The 17,921-nt window shown below is 44.3% G+C and overlaps 1 protein-coding gene across 2 annotated transcripts in view; it reads left to right on the top strand.

The window, feature by feature from the left end:
• The window catches only part of FSTL4 (follistatin like 4), a 661,388-nt gene that overhangs the window by 567,131 nt on the left and 76,336 nt on the right, over positions 1 to 17,921 (top strand). For both annotated transcript variants that reach the window (XM_029050943.1, XM_029050942.1), the window contains exon 7: positions 11,924 to 12,090. In XM_029050943.1, the coding sequence (XP_028906776.1) occupies positions 11,924 to 12,090 (167 nt within the window). The remainder of the gene's footprint in view (positions 1 to 11,923; positions 12,091 to 17,921) is intronic.

The raw sequence follows: 17,921 nt of genomic DNA, 5'->3' as shown, positions 1-17,921 counted from the left end.
ATCAATCCATCAATCGATCATATTGATTGATTGCTTACTATGTGCAGGGCACTGTACTAACTGCTTGGGAGAGTACAATACAACAAATTAGTAGATAAATTCCCTGCCCATAACGAGCTTACTGTCTAGAGGGGAGACAGACATTAATATGAATAAACAGGAAATTCATAATATGTAATTTAAAGATATGCACAAGTGCTGTGGGGTTGGGAAGAATATCAGTTGTCCAGAGATCACAGATTGAAGTGTATAGACGACGCTTAGAGGGAAGAGAGTTTGTGGAGAAAGTGTCAGAAGGTCTGAAGGATGCTTTTTCACTGATCTTTTGATATTCGGGCATTGTCCTGAGGAAGTTAAATGTTTGGAGAGAGTTTCTGAAAAGGAATTTCCCTGTAGAGACCCAGCATTCAAAAATGGTGTGTTTGTAGACATATGGTGAAATGATTTGGGGCCCAGCAGGGGAGATTTGATCCACTTTGTTGTGATGGAAGATAAAAAGGACTTCAGAGTTGTCTAGTAGTAGTAGTAGTACTAGTAGGAATAGCAGTAAAAATAATAATAATAATGGCATTTGTTAAGCGCTTACTATGTGCAAAGCGCTATTCTAAGAGCTGGGAGGGATACTGGGTGATCAGGTTGTCCCACGTGGGGCTCACAGTCTTAATCCCCATTTTATAGATGAGGTAACTGAGGCCCAGAGAAGTGAAGTGACTTGCCCAAAGTCACAGAGCTGACAAGCAGCAGAGCTGGGATTAGAACCCATGACCTCTGACTCCCAAGCCCGTGCTCTTTCCATTGAGCCACGCTGCTTCAGTTGAAGTACTACCACTTCTGCTTCTCCTAGAGAAGCAGCATGACTCAGTGGAAAGAGCACGGACTTGGGAGTCAGAGGATGTGGGTTCTGATTCCGGGTCCGCCACTTATCTGCTGCGTGACCCTGGGCAAGTCACTTCACTTCTCTGTGCCCCAGTTGCCTATTCTGTCAAATGTGGATTAAGACTGTGAGCCCCACGTGGGGCAACCTGATTACCGTGTAACTACCCCAGCACTTAGAACAGTGCTTGGCACATAGTGAGAACTTAACAAATTTCATTATTATTAGTAGTAAGAGGAATAGTAGAAGTATTAGTAGTAGTAATCTCGCCTATGAATTGATACCTTAGAGTGGCAGGATAGTTTGTGTCCACTGGAGAATCTTAGAGCTGCCCATCCATAAAGGAAAGATCTAAGCTGAAATGTCAGACCAAGTCGATTCACCTGTGCTAGGCAGCAGCGGCATGGGAAAGTGTCCAATAATAATAATGTTGGCATTAAGCGCTTACTATGTACAAAGCACTGTTCTAAGCGCTGAAGGGATACAAGGTGATCAGGTTGTCCCACATGGGGGTCACAGTCTTAATCCCATTTTGCAGATGAGGTAACCGAGGCACAGAGAAGTTAAGTGACTTGCCCAAAGTCACACAGCTGACAAGCGAGGCAGATGATCAAGGGATCCAAACATTGATCAAAGATGAGGGCAGAAGGCAATGGTAAACCACTTATCTTTACCAGGAAAACTCCATGGACACACCTACCAGAATAATTTTATGACAGAAGATGGGGTGTTCTGAGAGGGTGTGTCTGTGGGGTCGCTGTGGGTTGGAAACGGCAGCATTTGTAGAACGTAGCAATAGTAGTAGTTTTATTGTGCATCCCCTTGGTGTGATGTGCCATTCTAAATACTTGCAAAGTACAAAGCAAAAAGTGACATGTTCCCAGTGCAGAAGGCGCCTACACTTTAGGAGAAGGCTTAAGATAAGGCAAATGATGCAGAGCATTGTCTTCCATGTCAGTGATTGCCTAAAAACCATTTGATGTTATGCAAAATTTTCCAAAATAGAAAATATTTCAGAGCTTAGTGGAAAGAGCTTGGGCCTGGGAGTCAGCTGGCTCTGCCACCTGGCTGCTGTTTGATCTTATTTAAGTCACTTTACACCTCTATGCTTCAGTTTCCGCATCTGAGAAATGGAGATTCAATGCCTCTTCTCCTTCCTAACTTAAGACTGTGAGCCCCATGTTGGACAAGAGCTGGGTCCAGTCTGATTATTTTTTATGTACCCCATTGCTTAGTACAGTGTCTGGTAATATTATTATTATCTTAATTTTTCGAAACACAATTTCTTTACTCCGTGGTTGCCTTTGAGAACTCTAAGGCCTTCTGAGGTCAGGTATTTTCATTTAGTCTATCCTTCTGGGCCCAGTTAGAGAAGCAGAGAGAAATATAAATGAAAGGAAATGCAAGTGGAACTCTTGGGGATTGGGTTGATGATGTTTGAGTGAAGATCTTACCCTTTACACCCATTCTTCCTCCCCTCAAATGTGTCCTGCTTCAGTCAGTCCATCAATCAGTGGTGTTTACTGAGTGCTCACTGTGTGCAGACCGCTGTGCTACGCCACCACCACCACCATCTTTAACCTTCAAACCCAACAGAGCAGAAGACTGTTCACACTCGGGTTTCCTGTCTAAGTCAGGCACTGTAGTCGTGGTGGGTTTCTCCGTTATGATGGGTCTCTCCTCTGAGTGATTTCCTTTTTTAACTTCAGGAAAAACACCTGTGGCCCAAAATGATTAGGCTGTTTAGCAATCTTTGGGAAAGTATATTTGCTAGGTAGGACCTGAAGAGATTTAATTAAAGATACACAATGTTGCAAAAAATAATATCAAATGGGATTCTGGAGATGTCCTGGAATAGGAAGAGGGATGAGAGTCTCCGTTGACTATGTAAATTATCTCTTCACCATGTGAAATCAATGGGTTTTGCTCTATATATACTCATTTCGGGTTGCTCCTTGTAATGACCTCAATTATACATGTCTTCATTGTGAAATTATGATTGCCTTGGGCTGGCGGGTAAATGACAGCAGTGGACAGATTTCCATGATAAAGCATTGCCACGTGGCATACCTGCTTTGATTAGCATGCAGAACTCACCATCCTGGCTGTGTGCCTCCTAGTTAATGGCTTAAAATGTGAAGGAGGATGTAGGAAAAGAAGGGGGAAAGGAGGAAGAGGGGGGAGGAGATAAGAACTTCCCACTTTGACCTGAAGTGCCAACTGGGTCCCTGACATTTAGGATAAAGCCAAGCATCTAAAACATTTATCAGGTTAAAAAAAAATTAGTTTTAATAGCAAAAAATATGTCCTGCCTTTCTCCTCATGAATAGAATTTGGGGTCTCCGAGAGCATCTTGGTTCTTCCACTTGGATCTGTGACCTCCGGGTATTTGATATTGGCCCCAACCTCAACCTCCCAGGACTTACATACATATCCATTAATTGTGTATTATTAATCATTCATTTATATTAATGTTGGTCTCCCCTTCTAGCCTGTAAGCTGGTTGTGGGCAGGGAACGTGTCTACCGGCTTTTCGGTATTGTACTCTCCTCAGCGCTTAGCACAGTGGTCTGCACACACTAAGCACTCAGTGCACTTGGGAGAACCTTTATGTTCATATCCATAATTCATTTATTTATATTAATGTCTGTCTCCCCCTCTAGACTGTAAACCCGTTATGGGCAGGGACTGTGTCTGTTATATTGCTACATTGTACTCTCCCAAGCACTTAGTATAATACTCTACACAGTAAGCACTCAATAAATATGATTAATTGATTGATTGAAGGGAGGCCAAGGTATGTTGCTGACCAGGGCATGTGCTGTAATCAATCAATCAGTATTATTTACTGAGGACTTCCTTTATACAGAGAACTATATTGTGAGCGGGGAATGAGTCTGGTTGTTCTATCATATTCTCCCAAGAGCTTAGTGGAGTGCTCTGCACAGAGTAAGAGCTCAATAAATATGATTGACTGACTGACTTGACATTCTGGAGTGTGCTCTAGAGCTGGTAGACATCATCCCTGCCTTCAAGGACCTTACAATCCAACTGTAATAATGTTGATATTTGTTAAGCGCTTACTATGTGCAGAGCACTGTTCTAAGTGCTGGGGTAGATACAGGGTAATCAGATTGTCCCATGTGAGGCTCACAGTCTTCATCCCCATTTTACAGATGAGGGAACTGAGGCACAGAGAAGTGAAGTGACTTGCCCACAGTCACACAGCTGACAAGTGGTAGAGCCGGGGTTCGAACACATGACCTCTGACTCCCAAGCCCGTGCACTTTCCACTGAGCCATGCTGCTTCCCTACCATTGGGTACCTCTATCCCTGGTTTGTAGTGCCAGAGAACTGGCCAGAGGTTGGTACCTTGTTTGGAGCTGTGGGACTGGGGTTGACCCCAAGGTCCTTTGCCCCTGCAGCTTGATGTTTGGATAGTCAGAGCGGACTGTTCATACTGGATTTCTCCCTCACTGCAAGTGCAATATGAAGAAGGGCAAGAGCCCAGCAACGAATGTTCTGTGGCATCACTGCACCTTTAACAGAGATGAAACAAAGCCAGTTTGGCAGTTATTTGAAAAAAATCATTTTTATTACCACAAAGCACTCAAAATGCTGCTGAAGAGGGTGTTGATGGGTTTTATGAGTGTCTCGTCGAGTTTGATCTGGCATGAGAAATAGCACCTCAGATTAAGGAAAAGTTATAATGGGAACTAAAGCCCATTCCTCTGGTGAGTGATATTTTATTGCATCTCACGTCAAGGAAAGATACTTCCTATTAGCCTACCGTGCACTGCGTGGTAGATTAATTAACAGTATCAGGCTTTCTCGAGTGCATTTTGGTATGCGTGTCGGGTTTGGTGTTGCGTGGTAATGCCAACCAGTGCATGCAGAGGGTCTGGGAGCAGGCTAGGGAGAGGAGGAGGAGAATAACTAATTGGTTTTTAGGTTGGGGCTCCTCAAACACCAGCCTGTGCACTGCACTCATCTCTCTGCCATTCTGCCTCTCTCCTGGAACTCCCTTCCTCTTCATATCCGATAGACCACTACTCTCCCCACGTTCAAAGCCTTACTGTAATCATTTCTCCTCCAAGCAGCCTTCTCTCCCATTTGCATGGCTCTCGCATCTGAATTTGTACTTTTTATTCATCCCACCCTCAGCTTGCAACTATTATCCATAATTTATTTTAATGTCTGTCTCCCCTTCTGGACTGTAAGCTCCTAAAGGGCAAGGAGTGTGTCCATCAACCTTGTACATTGTACTCTCTCAAGCTTTTAGTACAATGCTCTGCTCATTGAATATGATTGATTAATTGCCTATGCCTGTGCCTCGGTATTTAGGAAAGGTGGTTTTTTCAGGGGACATTGCCAACCTGTTTCAAAGCCTTAGATGATGTAGAATAGCCCCAGATGGGGTATCTACCTCCCTGCCAAAGAGTGTGGCCAGCGGAGCTCCAGAAACTCCTTACCATCCGTTTCAAAGCACTCAATCACTTTGTCCCTTGTCCTACCTCACTTCGCTACTCTCCTACTACAACCCAGCCCACACAGTTCACTCTTCTAGTGAGAACCATCTTACTTTACCTTGATTTTGTCTATCTCTCCACTGACGTCCTGCCTCTGGCCTGAACACCCACCTTCCTCATATCCAACAGACAATTTCTCTCCCCTCCTTCAAAGCCTTATTGAAGGCACATCTCCTCCAAGATGCCCTCCCTGACTAAGTCTTCCTTATAAATCTTCCTATTCTCACACTTCCTTTTGCATTGTCCTTTATTTATCTGCCCTCCCAGCCCCACAGCACTGGTGTACATATTTTTTCATTTTATCTATTTGTATTAATATACATCCCCCCTCTTGACTTTAAGCTCACTGTAGGCAGGGAATGTGCCATTTATATTGTATTCTCTCATGCGCTTAGTACAGTGCTCTGCACATCAATAAATACAGACTGACCGACTGACTCTAGAGGTAGAAGAAGCCCAGTGGGGCTTCGGGCCAAGGTTTTCCTGCTCTCTGCCATTCCCAGAGGACATCATCAATGGTATTTATTGAGCACTTAATATGTGCAGAGCACTGTACTAAGTGCTTGGACATGTGTCTGCTTCTCCACTACCCATCCCACCCTGGAACTTCTGAGGTTGATAGATTACATTGTTCAGCAAGATCCAACAATGGAGAGAGCCAGATAATACAACAACTCCAGTGGGACCCTATCACTAGTGAGAAGGAGAAAACTGTCCATTGAACCCAGCCAATGGCATTTCCCTCATCTGATACATGCCTGCCACCTCAAGGATGGTTGAGGCTGGAAGAAATCTGTACAAAAATGTTCAGGCCATGTTTCCCTTCTCCTCAAGAACCTCCAGTGGTTGCCCATCCAACTCTGCATCAAACAGAAACTCCTCTCCACTGACTTTAAAACACTCCATTGCCTTGTTCCCTCCTACCTCATCTCGCTACTCTCCTACTACAACCTAGCCCGCACACTTCGCTCCTGTAATGCCAACCTTCTCACCATACCTCGATCTCGACTATCTTATGGCCGACCTCTCACCCATGTCCTGCCTCTGGTCTGGAATGTTCTCCCTCCTCATATCCTATAGACAATTTCTCTCACCTCCTTCAAAGCCTTATTGAAAGCACATCTCCATGAGGCCTTCCTTGACTAAGCCCTCCTTTCCTCTTCTCCCACTCCCTTCAGCATCACCTTGACATGGTCCCTTTATTCACGCCTCTTCCCAGCCCTATAGCATTTACGTACGTATCTGTAATTTATTACTTTATATAAATATCTGTCCCCCTCACTAATAATAATAATAATGTTGGTATTTGTTAAGCGCTTACTATGTGCACAGCACTGTTCTAAGCGCTGGGGTAGATACAGGGGAATCAGGTTGTCCCTCGTGGGGCTCACAGTCTTAATCCCCATTTTACAGATGAGGTAACTGAGGCACAGAGAAGTTAAGTGACTTGCCCACAGTCACACAGCTGACAAGTGGCAGGGCTGGGATTCGAAACCATGACCTCTAACTCCAAAGCCCGTGCTCTTTCCACTGAGCCACGCTGCTTCTACCACTAGACTAGACTGCTTCTAGCTCACTAGACTGTGAGCTCAATGTGGGCAGGGAGTGCGTCTGCTTATTGCTGTATTGTACTCTTCCAAGCACTTAGTACAGTGCTCTGAACACAGTTGGCGCTTAATGTGATTGACTGACTGACTGACTGTAAAAACTCAACCCTTCCAAATGATTTGGTTCTTCCCAGTGGCCGAATTGCTGATTCATTGGCAGATGAATGTCTCTGTTCTTAGCTGGGAGCAATCAGTTGGTGGATGTTGGATGGCCCAGCCGTGGATGGCTTGTGAAGTGAGCCGTCTTTGATCATGCCGATGTCCCCAGACAGAGAAGGCAAGGGGAGGGGAGGCGGGAGAGGGCAGCCTGGACAGGAGACTTGTCAGAGGGAATTAGGAAAATTCAAGCCTGTCTCTTTGGTGTGCCCATTTTGCAAAGATGAAAGCTTTTTTCCATCAGCACCACATCACTGATGAATTGTGCATCTAGGAAGTGGGCTTTTTTAACATCAGGGTTTCTTGTTACTTCAGGTGGTGTTGAATCAAAATACCTTTTTAAAGCCTATGGCCCTGGACTGTAATATTATCCTTTCCGCTGTGGCTGGTTCCACTCGAAGTATCTATATGAATGACACCCTCTGGTAGATTTTTAAGTTCCTTAAAGGGAGAGAACATCCGTCTTGCTTCTGGCATAATCTCCCATGCACATGCTCATTCATTCATTCATTCAATCACATCGATTGAGTGCTTACTGTTTGCAGAACACTGTACTAAGCTCTTGAGATAGTACAGTCCAACAATAAACAAACACATTCCCTGCTCACAGTGAGCTTACAGTCTAGACGGGGGAGACAGACATCAATACAAATAAATAAACAACAGAAATGTACATAAATGCTGTGGGTCTGGGAGGGAGGGAGAGCAAAGGGAGCAAATCAGGGTGACACAGAAGGGAATGGGAGAAGAGGAAGAGGGGGGCTTGGACAGGGAAACCCTCTTGGAGGAGGTGTGCCTTCAATTGGGCTTTGAATGGGGAGAAAGTAATTATCTCTCAGATTTTGGGGGCGGTGGCACTGCAGGACTCAGGCAGGACGTGGGCTAGGGGTCGGCAGCGAGATTGATTAGAACCCAGGACCTTCTGCCTCCTTCGCCCGTGTTCTATCTAATAAGCCACACTGCAGGGATACACTGCTCTTTGTGAATTGGGGAGGAGTTTTAGTGTGTGTATGTGTGTGTGTTTTTATATAGTACTTGTTAAGTACTTACTATGTGCGAGGCACTGTACTAAACACTGGAGTAGTTTCAAGCTAATCAGATTGGAAACAGTCCCTGGCCCACATAGGGCTCACAGTCTTAATCTCACTTTGACAGAGGAGGTAACTGAGGCACAGAGAAGTTAGTCTCTCATTGATTCCGTCATAAGGTGATACTTGGGGTTTGCCAGTCAGCACCATAATGGCTAGGTTTAGGATCCAGGTTCAGAGAGGAAGAGTTTGGGGTCCCCCTCTGTCACTCCTAGCCCCGGTGCCGCTAAGATGCCTGTCTGCATGAAAACTACAAGAGGCAGAAATCTTCTGCAGACAACTTCCAGGGTTTGGGGGATTTGCCACCTTTACTGAGAAATCTAATCTCTTGTGAAAAACAGGAATTTCTAGCTGTTTGACTCCCAGCCAAAATGAATACCTTGGCTCAGATCCTAGAGAAAAAACATAATGCCAAAAAAAAAAAGGAAAAAGGTAAATCACCTCTCCAAGCCTTTCCACTGATGAATTTAAATTCTTTACATGGTTTGGCAAGCTAAGGTTAACCCATGCTTGAGGCCTTTTGAATCGCTGTGGCCTGTGGAATAGTTTCAAGAAATATATCACTGACCTCACAGTGTCGTGGTGTTTTTTTTTTCAGTTTGTTCTGATAGGCACCATTTTTCAAGATGTGCTCAACCTGCTCCTCTTCCCAGACATTATCAGCTCATCCAAATCTTAGAGGCTCCTCACTGTTTTGATGTTGTCATAGGTACATTTCATCACCTGGCTCCTCTTCCCAGACATTATCAGCTCAACCCAAAACTGGGTGCCCCTCTTTGCCCTGATGTAGTTATAGGTAGTTATGCAGCACATGCTGAAGTCTTCATTTAGTTCAATCTTAACAAAAGGGCAATTTCAATAAGAATTTTCTGAGGGCAGTGTTCCAGCAGCCATAATGTAGTGGTTGGCTACTTAATGGTAAATAATTTGAAGCAAGGTAATGAAAGAGGCTGTTTTGCTACCGTAAATCTCATCAGAGTTTTAAAACAGCCTTGGGAATATTGATTTGAATGAAATCCGATAAAATATTCATTTAATTAAACTTTAAATGATCCAAATGTTTGCTATTTGATGTGAGATCTGGGTAAGATTTGTATAGCTGACAGAAACAGAATTATTATGTCTATATCTTTCTTCATGCATACAAATTTTGCATATTTTTCCCAGTGCCTAAAACAAATGTTTCTTCCATACAAATGTACTGTGCTCAAAAAAGAGCCACAGCAGTGTATCACGAACTTATAGAAAATAGAAAGAATCACTCCTACACCCTAGATTGTCCTTCAGATATTTCCATAGCAGTCAAGTTCCCCAAGTCCCCAGAGAAGTGGAGTGCAGCAAGGAGTAGATGGGATAAGCCTCAAGAACAAGTCTACAGTAAACTCTAGACTGTAGACTGCAAGATCACTGTGGGTAGGGAACGTTTATGCCAACTCTGTTTTATTGTATTCTCTCAAGTGTGCAGTACAGTGCTCTGCACACAGTAAGCCTCAAAAATACCATTGATTGACTGATAATATGGCTGATACCTGCAGATCAAAAAAATGTCCTTTAACCCAAATGGCAAACGGATGTTCTGGGGGGGGTGGGGACAGAGGGTTGATGATGAATGGTGGCTAAATAAAGCAAATGTGTGAAAGGGAAGAAGAGCCACAGTTTGACAACCCCTGGATTAGCTAATGTCAATCAATGAATGGTATTTATTGAGTGCTTACTGTGCTGGGCACTGTGCTTAGTGAACCATAACGATGTAGCTTTCACCACTCCTTTGACTCTGTGGCCCTGTTGAGGGCCACTAACCCATGGCTAATAGGACCATTATTGGACCCTGCTACTGGGACTACTTGTGACCAAGGAGAGAGTTTAAGAAAAATAACATCTTTCTAGAATAGGAATTTAGCTCCTCAAATTGCCCTTTCTAGGGTCTCTTTCTCCAAGGGGTACATAAGGGATTTCCCAGTGGTCCCCCAAACCTGACAGGCCCAGAGGGTTAAATTGGTCTCAGCCCCCATAGCTAGAACCATGGTCTACCTGTTCCTCACTTGTCCCATATAACACTAGCCCTGGCACCATGGTTTGGGTTGGAATTGGTCTTCTAGAAACCAAATCTTAGACTAAGTCCCATTTAGTGACCTCCTGGGTGAAGCAGGACCCTGTTAGAGAAGGAGAACTTCAATTCAGAAATCAGGACACTTGTGTCCATTCATCTTCAGAAGAGCTATGATTTGCTGGATTCCTATGACCCCCTCATTCTCGGTCCAAGTGGGGAGAATCAATCTGGTTAGCTTGAGGATGTAAATAACTGGATGCTCTGTCCATAATCAGGAGGCTCCATCACCCATGAAATTTCAGTAGACCGTGAGGGTATCAGACTCATTTTTATTTTGACCTAAAACTGGAAATTAGGTTCCTTGGGGAAACAACCCAGGTATCTTTCTTATGGCCAACAGGAAAAGCTCATTATGGCAATATCAGTGTTTTCCAAATAAGCTACCAATGGGATCGTGCGGGGAGGGAAAGAGAGAGGATAGTCTTAAAATGTTACACTCATTTTAGACTTTAACTTATGGTGTGACATCAATGCCAGTGCAACTTGAGTTTAATTCATTGTATGAGTGGTGTGGTCATCTCGGAAGTCTCCAGTGACTATTTCAGTTTAAAAGACAATTTGCTTTGAGAAGCAGCATGGCTTAGTGGAAAGAGCATAGGCTTGGGAGTCAGAGGTTATGGGCACTTGACTCTGCCACGTATGTGCTATGTGACTTTGGGCAAGTCATTTAACTTCTCTGTGCCTCAGTTTCCTCATCTGCAAAATGGGGATTAAGACTGTGAGTCCCAAATGGGACAACCTGATTATCTTGTCTCCACCCCAGTGCTTAGAACAGTGCTTGGCACGTAGTAAGCACTTAACAAATGCCATCATTATTACTATTTAAGCCTCTTAATGATAATTATAGTATTTACTAGGCATTTATAATGCCAGGCCTTGAGCTAAGCACTGTAGTAGATACAGGATAATCAGATTGAACACAGCCCCTCATCCATATGAAGCTCATAGTCTAAAAGGGAAAGAGAGCAGGTATCTCATCCCTGCTTTACAGATAATGAAACTAAGGCATAAGGAGTATAATAATAAATCTGGTATTTCTTATACGCTTACAGTGTGTCAAGCACTGTACTAAGCTCTAGGGTAGATAAAAGATAATCAGGTCCCACTTGGGGCTCACAGGAAGAGGAAAAGGTACTGAATCTCTATTTTGAAGGTGAGGGAACTGAGGAACAGAGAAATTAAGTGGCTTGCCCAAGTTCACACAGCAGACAAGTGGCAGAGCCAAGATTAGAATCGAGGTCCTCTGACTCTCACGCCAGTGCTCATTCCACTAGGCTAGTGGCAAGTATAAGTAACTTGCCCAAGTTCACCTATCAGGCCAGCAACAGAGCTGTGACTAGAACCTGAGTCTTCTGAGCTTCCCATCATATGCTCTTTCCAGTAGGCAACACTGCCTTCCCTGACCTCTTTCCTGTTTATCTCACAAGCACCTGCACTTGGTTTATCTTTGTGCCAGAGATGCACTGAGAGGACATGACCACCAAAATTCTGCCTTACAGTGAAAAGTCAAGAAGAAGGTTGTCCCCTGTTAATGACTTCTTTCTATGTTCCTTCTACAGAGGTGGTTGAACTCACCCTTCCGCCTGAGCAGAAAATCAGTGTGACAACGGTAACAGTTGGGCTGAGCACTGTGCTAACCTGTGCCATCCGCGGGACGCTGAGGCCGCCCATTATCTGGAAACGCAATGGAATCTCGCTGAACTTCTTGGATTTGGAAGATATCAATGTAAGTGTTGGTTCCTTGTGTCGGGACAGAAGTGGGCACTGGAAATTCTCTTTCTAGGCTGTGCTCGTCCCCAAAGCATATTCTGGGTCCTAGCTCTTGGATCATTTGCTCAGTTGACACATTTCCTCAAGGTGAAAACCCAGGAAAGAAGCCCTCCAGCACATTTCTCTGTAGGGATTAGATACAATAATTCATTCATTCAATAGTATTTATTGAGTGCTTACTATGTGCAGAGCACTGCACTAAGCACTTGGAACAGATAGAGACAATACTGACCAATAACGGGCTCACAGTCTAAACAGGGGAGAGAGACAGCAAAGCAAAACAGAACAAAACAAAACAAGTATTCTGGCATAAATATCACCCAGATAAATAGAATCATAGATATATACACATCATTAATGAATAAATGGAGTAATAAATAATATATACAAATATGCACAGTGCTGAGGGGAGGGGAAGGAGGAAGAGCAGAGAGCGGTAGAAGGGGGAATGAGGAGGGGAGGAAGAGCAGAGGGAAAGGGAGGGCTCAATCTGGGAAGGCCTCCGGGAGGAGGTGAGCTCTCAATAGGGTTTTGAAGAGGGGAAGAGAGTTAGTTTGGCGGATGTGAGGATGGAGGGCATTCCAAGACAGCAGTAGGATGTGGGCCAGGGGTCAACAGCGAGACAGGCGTGAACAGGGGACCGTGAGGAGGTGAGCGGAGGAGCGGAGTGTACGAGGCGGGCAGTGGAAAGAGAGAAGGGAGGTGAGGTAGGAGGGGGCAAGGTGATGGAGAGCTTTGAAGCCAAGAGTGAGGAGTTTTTGTTTCATGCAAAAGTTGATAGGCAACCACTGGAGGTTTTTGAGGAGGGGGGTGACATGCCCAGAGCGTTTCTGTAGGAAGATGATCCGGGCAACAGAACGAAGAATAGACTGGAGAGGGGAGAGACAGGAGGAAGGGAGGTCAGAGAGTAGGCTGACAAAGTAATCAAGTCGGGATATTATGAGAGCTTGTACCAGCAAGGTAGTAGTTTGGATAGAGAGGAAAGGGCGGATCTTGGTGATATTGTGAAGGAGAGACTGGCAGGTGTTGGTGACGGATTGGAAGTGTGGGGTGAATGAGTGAGCCTGTTATGTCTACTTCCTCAACAAGCTATCAAGTAATAGATAATAATAATAATTCTGATATTTGTTAAGCCTTACTATGTGCCAGGCACTCTACTAAGCGCTTGGGTGGATATAGCAAATAAAGTTGAACACAGTCCCTGTCCAACCTGGAGCTCACAGTCTTAATCCCCATTTTATAGTCTCAGTAAGTGAGGCCCAGAGAATTTACGTGGCTTGCCCAAGATGTCACGATAGACAAGTGGTGGAGCCAGGATTAGAACCCAGATCCACTGACTCCCATGCCTGGATTCTATTCACTAGGTCATGCTGCTTCTCAGATTCATGCAGATTCTAGTAGTAGTAGTAAGTAGTAATAACAGTAGTAGTAATGATACTTATTGAACACCTTAAAGAATGCAACAGGTTCATTCATTCAGTCATGTTTACTGAGTGCTTAATGTGTGCAGAGCATTGTGCTAAGCGGTTGAGGGAGTACAATGCAACAATAAAGAGTCCAATAAATAAACAGGGCACAATTCCCTACCCACAATAAGCAGAGTACATTCCCTGCCCACAAAGAGCTTATGGTCTAGAGCTCCAAGTACTTGGGAAACCACGATAGAAGTGAAAGACATGGTCCCTTTCCACAAGGAGCTAAAACTCTCATGGGGTCAGACTTGCATCTGAACACTTTAATCACTTATGGACATAGCTATAATTTATTTTAATGTCTAATTGCCCTTCTAGACTGTAAGCTCCTCATGGGCAGGGAACGTGTCTACTACCTTTGTTATATTGTACTCTTCTAAGCGTTTAGTACACTTCTCGGCACAAAATGAGCACTCGATAAATACCTTTGATGATGATGCTGCTGTTTGGGAGTAGATCAAATATGCCATTAAAGTAAATCAGAATAAATAATTGAGTATCCAGTAGACTGTGCCAGACACCTCAGACCTGAGGATGGGTGCGAGTACTTAGAATGACTCGGGTTGATAAGACCACTTTCTCTGAAAACATCTCTTCATGGGCGTGAAGTTTCACAGATTGTAGCTTTGAAATGGAGGCTTGTCCATTAGAGGAGGATTCTGGGAGTCTAATTCATTCATTCATTCAGTCGTATTTATTAAGCGCTTACTGTTTGCAGAGCACTGTACTAAGCGCTTGGAAAGTACAATTCCACAACAGATAGAGACAATCCCTACCCAACAACGGGCTCACTGTCTAGAAGGGGAAGGCAGACAACAAAACAAAACAAGTAGACAGGAGAAGCAGCCTGGCACAGTGGATTGAGCAAAGGCCTGGGAATCAGAAGGTCATGGGTTCTAATTTCACATCTGCCACGTGTCTGCTGAGTGACTTTGGACAAGTCACTGCACTTCTCTGGGCCTCAGTTACCTCATCTATAAAATAGGGATTGAGACTGTGAGCCCCGAGTGGGACAGAGACTGTGTCCAACCTAATTTGCTTGTATCCACCCCAGCGCTTAGTACAGTGCTTGGCACACAGTAAGTGCTTAGCAAATACCTTAATTATTGTTATTATTATTATTCCCCCTACTTGGGTTCCTTTCCCTCTCTTTTCTCGGAGCTCGAGCTGGCAAATGGAATTTCACGGAACTTCCAAGTGGAAGTCTGGCATTTCCTTGGTCAAGTGAATTAAGGCCTTCAAACTTGAATGGATAAATGCCACCCCAGGGCAGGAGTGACCCCTTGTTTCTCCAGAATTCAGCCCTCAGAAACACTTGTCGATGGCAAGCCCTGTAGCCTGGGCCTCGCTGCTGCAGGTGAACATACAAACTCCCATTACTCAATGGTCTATTTAAAAGCACCGAGGGACAGAGTCAAAGGCAGCATGTCGCTTAATATACTTGCAGCCAGTTAATTAAATTACTTCAGGATTTTTTTTCCCCCTCTCCAGCATGCCGCGAGCACAAACCCAATTGCATTTCTACTGTTCACAATGAGGTTAGCAATTTAGTTAATTGGAAGTGCAACAGGAGATTAATTGCACCTTTTTCTCTCTGAGGAAATGCTCTCTGCTTGGGGCAGAGTCGACCTTACCCGGAAATCTGCAGGATTCTTCTCTGGTAAAAGTCAGTGGAGGGAACAGCTTAGAACAGCTCCACCTCTGGGATTCTCATTAAATCTGGAGTCAATAAGTCTGGAGGACATTGCCACTTGTCAGCCATCCTGGTTTTTATACTGCATTGGCAGCCTGGATTTCAGCTGGTCTACCCCGTCTGGTGCAAAAATGACCCTGGTCTCCTGTATCTTTGGTTCTTTCATTTGTAGCAACTACCTTCTTTTGGTTGGGGATCCTGCTGGCAACTCTCGCAACACATAAATGATGCCCAGATTCTCAGGGGGATGCCTAGAAAGGTTTCTGGTGGTTTCGTGCCCTATGTGATGATGATGGTGGTATTTATTAAGAGGTTGCTATGTAAGGACTAGATTAAATGCTGGGGAAAATACAGCATAATAAGATTAAAGGAGAGGGAGAGCAGGTATTTATTTGATCCCCATTTTATAGATGAGGAAACTTAGGCCCAGAAAGGTTAATTGACTTGCCTAAGGTCACACAGCAGGTATGAAACAGAGACTTGTTTAGAACCCATCTCTCCTGACTCCCATTCCTGTGCGATCTCCATTAGACCACATTACCTCTTAATTTAAAGAATGTAACATCAGTCTGGTTATTTCTGAGTTGGCAAAGGGGAGTCTGGTATTTTTGAGTGCTGTCGGTGGTCAACCTACTTATGACCCCCACTCATCTTCCCCTAGGGCTCTGATCCCTAGTAAGAAATGAGGAAACTGAGGCACAGAGACATTAGGTGACTTGCCCAGGGTCACACAGCAGATAGTGGTAGAGACAGGATTAGGACCCAGGTCCCCTAACTCCCAGGCCCTTGCACTTTCTAGTAATGTGTGATTAGAATAGGTTTAAATAAGTGTTAAAGGTGGCTGTCAGATTCATAATGCATGGAAAGTGTTGAGAATTAACTGGGAAGGCTAATGGAGAAGGTGAGATTTTAATAATAATAATTATGATATTTGTTAAGCACTTATGTGCAAGGCAATGTACTAAGCTCTAGGGTGAATACAAGCAAATCGTGTTGAACAAAGTCCCTATCCCTCATGGGGCTCACAGTCTTAATCCCCACTTTATATATGAGGCAACTGAGGCACAGAGTTGTGAAATGACTTTCCCACAGTCACTTAGACAAAGTGGCAGAGTGGGAATTAGAACCCAGGACCTTCTAACTCCCAGGCCTGAGCTGTATTGGGGGACTTACCATTGTGCAGCAGATCAGGTCCAACAAATCCACCTGCTGCTTTGTCATCATCAGTTCTCCATACCCAGTGGGTCCTTGAGAAATCTGCTGAGTGACTGACAGATCAGCCTATCCTGCCTGCCCTTCTTGGGCATCTCTTCCCAAATCCCTTCAGGGTCTGAAGCAGCAGGGAGTGTTGTGGTCAAAGCAGCAAGTAGAGAAGGAGCATGGCATGGTGGCTAGAGCATGGATAGATGCCCAGAAGATCATGGGTTCTAACCCTGGTTTCATTACTTGTCTGCTGTGTGACCTTGGGTAAGTCACTTCACTTCTCTGTGCCTCAGTGGCCTCAATTGAAAAAAGGGATCGAGATTCTGAGCCCCACATGGGAAAGGGACTGTGTCCAACCTGATTTGCCTGTATCCACCCCAGCCCTTAGTACAGTGCCTGACACATAGTAAGTGCTTAAATTATTATTATTGTTATTATCATTATTATTATTATTAAGACATCCACACCATCAAAATGAGTTGGCTATACCAGGAAGATGCTAAGTGTCCGGGCTGGGATGTCCAGGCTGGGACAGCCAGGGAGGGAGAAACAGAGCTTATAGGGAGTGCGCAAATGAGAAAATGAGCTGTGGAGTCTAAAAGTGCCAAAAGGTCTAAATATCCAAGAAGTAAACTAATCCATCTAATAGTGGTATTTATTGGGCACCTACAGCGTGTGTTAAGTGCTACTAAGCACTTTGGAGTGTGCATCAGAAGCTCTGCTGTATGAATCAGCCGTTCTCTCAAGGGTCAAAGCTAGCTGGAAAGGTACCCAGTTCACAGTGACAGTTTTCATTATTGTTGGAAATTGGCAGAAAAACCACAGAAAACCGATGAACCAAGTCGACCCCCAAAATGAAGGTGAAAGCGTTGTAGAACACATTGTTTGCGAGGCACCTTTCTTCTTCATTGTCATGAGACTTCATGACTGGCAACAAAATATTAATCACTTTTCAAAACTCTGTTAATGAGAAGCTTTCATGGGAAACACAATAAGCATTTGTCATGTCTTATCTGTTCAGAATTCCGTTGATGAGTTCAGTCACATAGCTATACCCGAAAGCCATCCTAATGACACATGTAATTAAACATTTTTTTTTCCCTTGCAAACAGCCAGAATGCCTCAAGCAGCTATATAATACTGGATTGGAAAGTGAAGGCAACCTTGTACCATGAAGCCATTTAAAAGAACCCACGTGAATCCTTTCCCACAAACAAAAAAGTATTTTGTAGGGTTTGAACAAGAGAAGCAGTGTGGTCTAGTGGCTATAGCAAGCCCCTGGGAGTCAGAAGGAACTGGGTTCTGATCCCAGCTCCACCATTTCTCTACCATGTGACCTTGAGCCAGTCACTTAAATTCTCTGTGCCTCAGTTTCTGCATCTGTAAAATGGGGATGAAGACTGTGAGCCCCATGTGGGA

This window comes from Ornithorhynchus anatinus, chromosome X1, assembly GCF_004115215.2.
Source record: "Ornithorhynchus anatinus isolate Pmale09 chromosome X1, mOrnAna1.pri.v4, whole genome shotgun sequence".
NCBI lineage: Eukaryota > Metazoa > Chordata > Mammalia > Monotremata > Ornithorhynchidae > Ornithorhynchus > Ornithorhynchus anatinus.
The sequence above is the reverse complement of the archived record's forward strand: the minus strand, read 5'-3'. Positions and strand labels throughout refer to the sequence as shown.